Source organism: Vulpes vulpes, chromosome 8, assembly GCF_048418805.1.
Source record: "Vulpes vulpes isolate BD-2025 chromosome 8, VulVul3, whole genome shotgun sequence".
Taxonomy (NCBI): domain Eukaryota; kingdom Metazoa; phylum Chordata; class Mammalia; order Carnivora; family Canidae; genus Vulpes; species Vulpes vulpes.
The window spans coordinates 64,071,758-64,082,790 of NC_132787.1; the positions used below are offsets into that span (position 1 = coordinate 64,071,758).

Here is an 11,033-nt window from a genome sequence, read left to right on the forward strand (position 1 = left end):
TGGGGTAGGAGTTAGGCTGGAATGACCCTTCCCTGGATCACTCACACCACGTCCTCTAGTACCAAGGGAAACTTCAACATTGACATGTGACTCTTGAAAGATGTACTGTTTCACTTTTCTTGAAATCTGAAGCTCAAGAGCAAGCACATAAATCAACTGAGTTGGGGAAAAAATACCCCAAGGCCATTTCCAGTGTGGCCTTTCTGATTCTGGACAGTATCTCTCTGGAAGCCCAATCCATAAAGGCCCTCTGTGAAGGTATGTGCATTTCTCTGAGATGTATCCAGGAAGAGCAAAGATGCCATTTCAACCAAGGCAAATTTATGAAGTTGGCAGCCAAACCTTAATTCTAGCCTTGAGCCTCCGGGATGTCAGCACTGTGAACTAAGGCAGAGCTGAGTTTTTTGTTTAAGTCAAGCTTTTAACCCTCTGTGGTGTCTACCTCTGGTCTGAACAATGAAAGAATCCTATGTATGAAAACACAGAGATTGTCTTTGGCTCTAGATCAATGTATCTTCTTAGGGCCTGTTGGACCTGTGTCCTTTAAGCCCGGTAACAAAGCATTTATAAGGAAATGCCAGCCTTTTCCATTATTAAGAACTTCAGTGGCAATAGCCAAATCATCTAGGGTTGTTCTAAGTATAGAGTTCTCACCCCCAGCAAATCACCTTATATTGCATCTTCCAAATCCAATAAGATTCAAGCAACTCTGTCTCCTTCTGTAGATTTACCTTCATCCCCATCTCCTTTCCCTCTGCTCAGAAGATCACGTGTCTCATGTCCATGTCAAAGTCGGTGCCCCTCCCCAGCCCCACACTGTGCTGAGCCCCTTCCTTCCTCTCTAGGCTTTGTGCCATCCACCGTCCTTACCACCCTGGTGTCTCCAGAGCAGACGCCAATTCCCTGTGCATGACATGGAGCCCCAGCACGCTCTGCTCTCTGAGAATATTTCAAAGACAACTCCAGTAGATGAAGTATAATATGTGAATCTGATATGATCTGGATTTAACACATGATGATTCACACAGGGCTTTGTGAAAAACATTTTCTTTACCCTCCCGAACCAAAATTAAAGATCTGAAACACCTATCAGGGGCTTCTTCAGTGATTTCCAACCACCCACATGGAAGCTGTCTAGAACATGGGAAAAAATATTAAAAACCTGTGTGAAAAAGAAAAATGAACATGGAGATACTTCTCCCAGTGTGTATAGTGCATTTATGGCCATTCAGTGGGGCTCACTCAGGCTCTGTCCCTCCCTTTGTATATGTTAACATGTTTTTCCATCTTTGAAACACTCCCTCTACCCAAAGCCTCTCTTTTTACTTCCAAAGCCAAGCTTCTGGAAGGAATTGCCTCTACTTGGTATCACTGCCCCCTTACCTCACATCTGTTCCTTAACTCACCTCATCTTTCAGAGTCCCCTCACCAAGTCACAATAGCTCCCTAATCCCAAAGCCTTGGATATTTCACTTCTTTTCTTAGTGGATTTCCAAAACATTTGATGTTATGGATTCCTCCCTTCTAGACACTCTCCTCTCCTGTGTTCCATTCTCCCACCTCCTCCTACCTCTCTGCCCAGTCCCTCCCTGTCTCCCATCACTTAGAGGCCACCCACCCTTGACAGCAGTCTGGTACAGATAGCACAGGTCTGGATCTGACTGTCTGGGCTAATATTCCAGGTCTATTACTTATTGCTACATGACCTCAGGCAAGTGACTTACTCCCTGTGCCTCCATTTAGTCATTTATAAAACAGGCACAATAACAGTCTTCGCTGGCAATGGTTGTTGAGAGGAGTAAGACACACAGTATTTAGAACACACAAGATACACTCAGGAAGCATTAGCCATTGAATTCCTCTTCCTATCCACTCTCTCACCTTGGGCAACTGAGCCATGACTTCATTACCTCTTGTTAAGTTTGCCCTTGAACCTTCTTTAAGACTTCTTTCCTGAATGTCAAACCTATAAACCATTTGCCCACTAGACATGTCTCCCTGGCCATCCCTAAGATGCTTCAGGTTCAGTTTGCCTGAAACTGAGCCCATCATTTTTTCCTGAAAATGCTGCTCCCCTGCCCACCTCACCCTCTTCTCTCCCCCCCTCTTCCTCCACCTCCTTCACCTCCTCCTCCTCACCATTAAGTCTCCTAATGAATAGCCTCACTATCTTTCCTCTGGTTGCCCAGAACAAAATCCCAGAGTCATCCTAGACTCCCGCCCTTCCCTTACTCCCCCGCGCAATCAGTTACCAAACTCTGTCAAGTTTATTGCCAAAGTATTTCTTGAGCCTGTGCCCAATTCCCACCCCCCCCCCCACAAGGCCAATGTCTCTAGAGAGAATTTTCACCACTATAATCACATACTGACTATGGATCAATCACATTAGCAGACACTTCACATACTTCATCTACATTGTGCTGAGCGCCATCCTTCCATGAGGGAGAAATCGGGAGTCCCTGTCTTCAGATGAGAAGACGGAGGCTCAGAGATGCTTAATAAAAAGGCTGCTACTCAAAGATGTTGTGGGGCAGGGATGTGAGACGGAGGTCTGTCTGACCCCAAACCTGGGGCTTTTACCACTCTTTAAGCCACAGTGGTCTCCTAACTGGTCTTCCTGCCCTACCTTCTTCCTCTCCAACATCTACTCTCTAGCCAGACGGGTCTGTTTTTACAATGAAACACTGAGCCAGCCCGTCCTCTGTGTAGGAGAGGAAACTCTGTGGTAGCTCCCCAGGGTATACAGAATAGAATCTGCATTTCTTCAGCAAGACGCTTCCTGGTGTGATCCCTCTGCCCATTTACAGGTCGTCTCCCTCCTCCCCATCCACACTCTCTCCTTGCTTCCTTGGAGCACCCTCTACATGTTCACTGGGCTGCGGGTACTTCCTCCTGGTCTGCCTGCCTGTGATGTCCTTCCCTTCTCATTGGCCTGAACCCCCCATCTCAGCCTCCCAGACACATGTACTCTCAGATTCACCTGCTACCCACACCGTGCATGGGCACACCTGCATGGGCTCACCTGCTCGGGCTGCCCCCCACACTCAATGATTGCCTCTCACACAGAGCTGCAGTGCGACACAGCAGTCACTGAGGGGGCACCTGCTACATGCCAGGGCTCGTAGTAGCCTCCAGTGATCGGGAATCAACGGAACAAATGGCTTGCATTCACAGAACTTACTTCACTGAGGGAGACGGATAACAAAATGCTGTATTCCTATCTCTGAGCGTCCTATGTCCATGCTGGCTTGCTGAGCTTCTTGAGCAAAAAGAGTGTCTTGTCCTTCTCCATGTCCCCAGGGCTTGGGACTGCGCCTGGCACAAAGGGTGTCAGTACACACTAACAGCTCGAGCTGAGCAGACACACCAAAGCCACAAAGCTGTCTCTGTGAGCACACAAGCCTATGTCCCCAGGGACACCCTTCCCTTTCACATGCATCTTTTCCAGACTCTAGATGTCCAAGTCATTTTTCTCCATATTTCTGCAAGATCCTCCTGGTGCACCCAGCTTTGACACACAACAGGGTCTGATGCTGGAGAATTTCCAGGCCAGCCATCCCTGTTCCACATAACTGACCTGCTGAGAGAGGAAAGGACCAGGCCCACACAGCAGAAAAGTGGCAGTGCTGACTCTGCTTCCAGTGCTCATTCTGCCTCCCCAGAGGCTTGCCAGCACATCTCACCATAGCAGGGAAGGGAGCTTCCATCAGAGGGTACTCAGCCAAGTGGCACAAGGGATAGGAGCTTCGAGAAAATAATGCATGTGTCTCCCAGTAAGATACCCTTCCTACCCCCTCCCATGGGCCACTGTGGCCTGTCTTGTCCTGACAAGGTGAGAGAGTAAAAGGACAAGTCAGCTGTGTTTGTGGAGGTGCCCACAGGAAGACAGCTTTAGGCAGCCCTTTTGATCAGGAATCCCTGTGCAGAAACAAGATCCCCTGATATCTGCTCCCTGCAGCTACTGACCAATCGAATGACACAGGCAGGAGGGCACAGGGCAAAGGGGAGAGGCTTACGTTACAGCAGGTGTTTTGTAAAAAGCCTTCTTTCCCACATAAGTTTATGGTTATTTCTCTGCTAAGCAGCATTTCCACCTCCTCTCTCCTTAGAGGACAAAGTGCAAGCTGCCCGGATGATCAAAGAGGAGGCCAGAGGAGGAGAACAGAGGTGCTGATCCCCAGAGCAGAGAGCTTCCAACTGCTTCAAGCTCCCAACAAGGTAAGGCCTGGGACATCAGGTAGTGGAGAGGAAAGAGGGAAAAATGAGGAGGATGCAGCCATCCCCACCCCCAACTCAACCCCCTACATACCTGGACTTTGCTTCTTGCAAACTAGATTTCCTAAAAGCATCCTCAATGATAATATGACTGTCCCAAAACTGTCTGGGGCAGTGGTGAAAGGCTCAGAGTCCAGGGGCCTGATCAGACCCCAGGTCTGCCTGACAGCTGTGGTTGGGATCCTGATTCCTCCTCCACTACCCACCCCCAGAAGGTGGTTGTAAGGAGCAATGAAAGCAAGTAAAGTCCTTAACACCCCATCTGGCACCTACCCCAGGGGCTACTATTATAATCGCCGACTAGGCACTTTCCCTGGGGGATGATGCTCCTCAGAAGGGACCATCCTTCCCTCTGGCTCTGTTCCCCGACCCCATGATGGGGGCTGCCTCTGTACCCACGTCTTCTCTGGCATGGCACTAACACACTGCTGGGTTGGTTGGTTTTCTTATCTATCTTTCCATTCAGGCATGAGCATCTTGAGGGTCAGGATGTGACTTTCATGCTAGGGCTTTCTTCATTCATCACTTAACTAAGTCTCTCCCATGCCAGGGACCCACTGAATGGTGAGTAGATGAGGGAAGTCTTGGGATGATCTTCAGAAACACCTATATCCACGGTCCAATCAGCAAGCATATGTACCCATCACCTGTGGTGAGCCTTCTGCGGGAGGCTTTGGGGTCAAACAGCACTGCAAATGTGAAGACATTTCGCACCCAGACAGTGTGGTAGCCCTGGCAGTTGACCTACAAGGCCACATGCTGGATTTTATGTAAAACAGAGCTGATCGACACTCCACCACCACTCCTCCCTCTCCTTCCTACCCCCCACACCCCACTCTAAGTCCAGAGAAACCTAGCAATTGTTTCAGACTTGGATGCTCTAAAGGTAACGTTTCGAAAGCCCAGCCTCAGGAGGGGCCATCCACACAATTCATCAGCCAGGGCTTTGGAAAGGAAACAAAGCAATCCACTACCATCACTGCAGGTTTGTTTGGGACTGTGGTTTCTTTACTTACTGGAGGCAGTGTCCCTCCCACGGCCCCTGGGCTCTGGTCCCAATGCCCTGGAGGAGACAGGCCAGTAGAGACAGGAGCGAGAGTCATCATTCAAAGAGCTCAGTACACCTGAGCGGAAAGTGCCCACTGCATTGTCTCCCAACAAACAGGAACAGACTGCTGTACTGCTGAAACATTAGTCACACGCCCCACCCAAGGCCCATCACCAGTCCCCATCTTCACATATCTCCCCATAAGTCAGGCCCTTCCTTGGCTCTGTACCACGTACACGCAGTTTCCCATCTGTCACACCCAGGCTCCTCAGTCGTCCCAAACCCAGCAAGCTCCTAGTTCTCCATTAAGACGCAACTCCAACATCCTCTTCTCTCTGAAACTTCTCCTGACTCCTTGGTGGCTGGTGCCTTCCAGCCCCCAGTTCTCTGCTCGCATCTCTTACTGCACTTGACACATGTGTCCCTCACACATCACAGACTAGAACCATGCTGATAAGGACTGCGTCCTCTTCGTGTTCGTGTCTCTGGCACCTAGCACCAGTCACTTAGCCCACACGTATTCCAAACCCACCCTGACACTTCAAGATCCCAACTAGGTTAGTCTAAACCAAATGCTCCTTACTGCACCAGATTTTCACCTAGAGGCAAACGGTGAAAGTAGATTTTCCCGGGAACACAACACGGAGAACCTAACCAGGGTAAGGTATCTTTCTTTAGAACCAGACACCAAGCAGGAACCAGCTTCCTTAAGAATCTCCCTGCTGGTCAGTTAAGAGGTGCTACTCAAGATCGCAGCCAAGGTGTGACGTCAGAGACCTGAAGACCTGGCTCTGGGCTAGTTTATCTACTGGACCAGACCTTAAAAGCCTCAGTGAAAATGCAAGTGATGCCCCAAAGATCTTGGGTCTGACTTTTACTGCAGTCATTAGCACCCAGGGGAATCTGTTTCTCAGATCAACCAGCCAGTCACCCAAGAGAGGGGTAACTCCAGGAGTCAGTAAGAGTGTGGTATCTGAAGGCGGAAGGCAGTGCTACAGGGAACCTGAGGGGCCTCTCATGTGTTGCTGGGCAGGGAGGTTCTCACTCTGCTCTATCCTCAAAAGCAATCTCATTGGGATCCCTGGGTGGCGCAGCGATTTGGTGCCTGCCTTTGGCCCAGGGTGTGATCCTGGAGACCCGGGATCGAGTCCCACGTCGGGCTCCTGGTGCATGGAGCCTGCTTCTCCCTCTGCCTGTCTCTGCCTCTCTCTCTCTCTCTCCCTGTGTGACTATCATAAATAAATAAAAATTTTTTTTAAAAAAAGCAACCTCATTAGAGTATTTCTGTGACCCCTAACAAAACACCAGGCCTTGTGCATATACCAGGTAACCTCATCCCACTTAAGTCTGGGGGACAACCCACCAAAACAAGCAAACTCAGGGACCATAGTTGTGTGGGTTAGGTGTGGATGAAGCCAGAATACACAAATGTGCAGGTATTTGTGCAAGGCCATCTGGCCTACAGAGCAAGTGGCCAAGGGAATAGGAAGGAAGGGGCTCAGCTTTCCAAGGCAGTGCTGCATTCAGGGAAGTAAAAGATTCCAAGTTCGGTGAAGTGATCACCTGTAAACCTAGTCTCCAGTAGCACACATAACTCAAATAGGAGGTCAGTGACCAGTTCCAAACCTGGTTCTCCAAAATCCCATATGGGTCATTACATTCTCTTAGCAAGTTTTACCTGTAATATATAAACAGCCTTTGTAACACTTGGAGAGAACGCTTGGTACTCTGCATCTGATCAAGGTGAGGTGGGAGACCCAGCTGGTGGCATTCACTCACCCACCACACATTCACTGACTGGTTTCACCAATCAATTCCACTGATTCTCACAGATGGATTTCACCAAGCTAGGTGCACACCGCAAGGGGCACGAGCTTGGAAAGGACCAAGCTGGAATCAGTCAGCTCCTGCCCCCAAGTCGGCACCCCTCTCCCCCAGGCAGGAGTACTGACTCCACTTAAGGCTCCATTTAGCATCAGGTTCACTGGTGCTGACCCAGCCCTGTGACAGAGGACTGACCCCAATGCACCGTCCCTCTGAGGCTGGGCTCTGGGCAAGGAGAAGAAAAGAATAGGAGCCGTGAAAATCATGCACAGTCTGAGATCACAGGTGTGGTATAGGTGGGAAATGCGATGGACTTCGGCTTTTAATGATGCACACAACAAACTTTGGCTCATGTTTACTCAGACATACTATATGTGGGGGATCGAGCTAAGCCCTCTACCTGCGTGCGTACGTGCGTGTGTACGCGCACACCACAGCCCAGATGTTTGTGTGAATCCTGGCCCTACCACCCACTAGCTGTGTGACTTTGGGCAAACTGCTTAGCCTCTCTCTGCCTCGTTTCTTTGTTGGGAAAACAGGGCAATATCAGTTCAAACTTTAAAGGGTCATTATGAGGATTAAATGAGGTTAAAACATAAAATGCTAAACTTGAACCATGTCCTGGCACGAGTGGCAGTCGGTATTATCCCATTAGTTAGTTACACCAGCCTGCCGACGAGACGGACTATTTCTTCCTATCTTACCAATGAGGCTTTGAGAGACCGAGTCAACTTGCTCAAGGTCCCAGAGTTAATAAGTGGCAGAGCTGGGATCTGAACGCAGGCGCCTGGCTCCAAAGCCTGCAAGCTTCACCACCACCGTGAGTACGGCAGTGTGCGAGGTTCTGCGTACACAGAGACCAGCGTGGGGATGAGCAAGGGATCCCTATCCAGTAACCACTAGAGGGAAGATGGATGGAGAAAAAGAGGCAGAGGAGGGCCAGAGCTGGGGCAGCAGAGAGCAACAGAATTGCTGCGGGAACTGAAGAATGCTACACTCCACTTACGCTCTCGGCTCAAAGAACCAAAGAACCATGAGGAATTTGCCAAGGAGGAGGAAGTACACTGCAAAAAGTCAGGACCTAGAATGCCAAAACAGTAAGTTGGGTGGTGTGGCGGCCACCTCAAGAGGTGAAATAAGGGGAGGCCAGGAAGGTAAGTCGAGGCCTAACCATGAACAGCCACGTGAGCCACGGCTGGAGGTGAGATGTTCCTCCGCATGACAGGGATTCTCACACCTTACTGTGTACAGGATCCGCCTCTGGTGCTTGTAAGACATGTGCAGGTTCCCTTCCCTTCGGTAAGCACCGGGGGGCCAACTGAGGGTATTAAGACAATGGCGTAGGTAGCCTGACCTGCTGTGGTTTTAACAACAGAATTCTGGCACTGGAATGAGAGGAGATCTAGGGACAGAGGCTGGTATAATCGTCCAAACTGGAGCAGATAAGAGGATGAGAGCTGGGAATAACAGCCCTCTTCATGAACTGATACATCACACCAGGGTTTCTCCACCTCAGCACTACTGACATTTTGGGCTGGGTAATTCGTCGCTGTGGGGGGCTGCCCTGTGCATTACAGGCTCTTCAGCAGCAGCCCTGGCCTCTGCCCGCCTGATGAATAGCATCCTCCCCCACTTACATGTTGACAGCCAAAAATGTTTCCAGACATTGCCAGATATCACTTGGGGAGCAAGAATGGAAACCCCAGTTGAGAACCGCTTTGAATCCTCCCATCCCTACCTTACAGAGGAGGAACTCCAGTGGAAGAAAGGTACAGGAAGGCCTCAGCCAGATTCAAACCCTGGTGGTCGGGCTCCAGGGCCTGGGCTCTTAGGCACCGCGCTTAACTGCCTTTCCCGGAAAGAGACTCAAGCCAGCTTTCTGGAGCAGAATTATATATATTTTTTGGAAGATGGATGATGAGAAGAGGATGAAAGAGTGAGGTTCAAAGGTGAAACCTCAGTGCTTACTACTGAACTGTGAAGATAGTAGGTACTAAATAAATTTGAAAAGAATTAAGATGCATTTGCTCAAAACAGAAAAAGCCTGATTCTCCATGGTATGAACTGGCGAGAGACGATGGGTTTTGCTCACTCTGGGTTAAGGAACCCTCTACAGGGCTGGACATGGGATGCGTCCAGCTGGTACCTGGATCCTGCGGGGGGGGGGGGGGGCGGGGGGGGCTTCCCAGCTCTGTGGCCCTGGACACATTGTTTAACGTCTCTGTATCTCATTTTGCCCGTTTGTAAAATGGGGGTGGGAGTCCCTACTCAGAGGCTTGACTTGAGAAGTTAGGCAGTTACTAAGCACAAAATGGCAAGCCAGGACGCTGTGGCTGGCCTCCTCTCCTTCAAAGAGCCATCCTCATTACCTCCCCGCCGCGCTCCCCCCCCCCCCCCTTCCAATCCGAGCGGCCGGGAGACTCGGCTCCCTCTGCACCAGCAGAGCGTCCCACTGAGGCTTTAGGGGGCGCCAACGGCCTTTCCACTCGCCAGTGCGCTCCGAGGTCGGGGTCCTGGGGGTCGCCAAAGGCGCACGGCGAGCTGGGCGCCTCCAAAAGGAGCGAGCTCCGCGAGTTTCAGGCGCGCCACAGCGCTTTCGGGCAGGTGGGCGCCGGCAGGCCCAGGGTCCCAGCGCGTCCCCGGGCGGGGCGGGACAGAAGCGCCGAGAGTCGGGGAGGACCCGCTCTCCCGAGCCAGGCTGCCGAGGCAGAGAGCTCAGAGTTCGGGGATCGAGGGGGGAAGCAAGGAAAATAGGAGGAAGAGGAGGCAAAAAAGAAAGCGCCGGGAAGCGGAGCTCCCTGGGGCCCAGCCTGCAACACCTGGGCGGGGGGTCGGGAACAAAGCAGCGGCTTCAGGTCAGAAGTGCTCCGGGCGCTTCCGAAGAGGGGGCGCTCGGGGAGGCCCAGACGGCTGGGGATGCCCCGCGCCCCTGCGCCCCGGGGCGCGCTCTCGGGCGCCTCTTACCTTCGCCGGGGCCGCCGGGGCCGCGGCGCGCACTTCCGGGGGCTGCGCTCGGGGCGCGCGGGGCCGAGCTGGGGGACCCGAGCGACCTCCGAGGGGAGGAGGCGGCGAGGAGGCGCCCGGGGCTCGGGCCGGCTCGGACGCCTCGGAGGGGGATCCCGGCGGGGAGCCGCCAGGGCTGGCGCGGGGCGCGGGGCGCGGGGCGCGGGGCGCGGGGCGCTGGCCTCGGCGCTCGCGGGCGGCCGCACGGAGCCCCGCAGACGCCGGAGGAGCCCGAGTCAGTGGGAGGAAAAGGTTGTCTCATTTCCTTCGGTCTCCCCCCGCCTCCCCCGCTCGGCTCCGGACCTGCCCTCCCTCTCCCCCGCCCCCTTCCCCAAGCCGCTGCCCCTGTGGGCGCTGGAGAGACGCGGATCCTGAAGGGCTGCGGCTTGCGGCGCCTCCTCCACGCCGAGTCGGTTCGCGCTCCCCAACTCCCCGGCCGGCCGGCCCCCTGCAGCGCCCCGGAAGGTTCCCCACCAGCCGTCTCCACCCTGTCCCGGAGCTCCGGAGCTCTAGCTGGGGACGAGTCCGGATTTGAAAGCAGACCTCCAAGCTCCCGCCGGCATCCATCCTCTCATTGCTGTCCCATCGCCGGCTTTGAGCCCCTGTTAAGGCATCCAACCCGGACAGAAGTACTATGTTAAATTTGATTGGCGCTTTTTTTCCCCCCAGTGGGGGTGTTTAAATATTTTTTCTTTATTTATTTATGATAGTCATCAGAGAGAGAGAGAGAGAGAGAGAGGCAGAGACACAGGCAGAGGGAGAAGCAGGCTCCATGCACCAGGAGCCCGACGTGGAACTCGATTCCGGGTCTCCAGGATCGCGCCCTGGGCCAAAGGCAGGCCGCTGCGCCACCCAGGGATCCCAGTGCGGGGGTGTTTAAAGC

General features: G+C 52.7%; 1 protein-coding gene and 1 long non-coding RNA gene across 4 annotated transcripts in view; one reads left to right on the plus strand and one right to left on the minus strand.

Moving 5' to 3' along the window:
• EVA1A (eva-1 homolog A, regulator of programmed cell death) overlaps positions 1 to 10,801 on the minus strand; it is a 49,079-nt gene extending 38,278 nt beyond the window's left edge. The window contains exon 1 of one of the 3 annotated variants that reach the window (XM_072767028.1): positions 10,694 to 10,801. Coding sequence is in view for 1 of the 3 variants with exons in the window: in XM_072767025.1 (XP_072623126.1) it covers positions 10,112 to 10,412 (301 nt within the window). In the remaining 2 variants the exon portion in view is untranslated. Of the gene's footprint in view, positions 1 to 10,111; positions 10,439 to 10,693 lie in introns of those variants that run through there. The other 2 variants (XM_072767026.1, XM_072767025.1) reach the window with 2 other exon arrangements.
• LOC140599986 (uncharacterized) lies at positions 7,863 to 9,189 on the plus strand. The gene is made up of 2 exons (XR_012003115.1): positions 7,863 to 8,244; positions 8,893 to 9,189. It is a non-coding gene; the product is annotated as an uncharacterized lncRNA (long non-coding RNA).
• Positions 10,802 to 11,033: the final 232 nt, after the last annotated feature.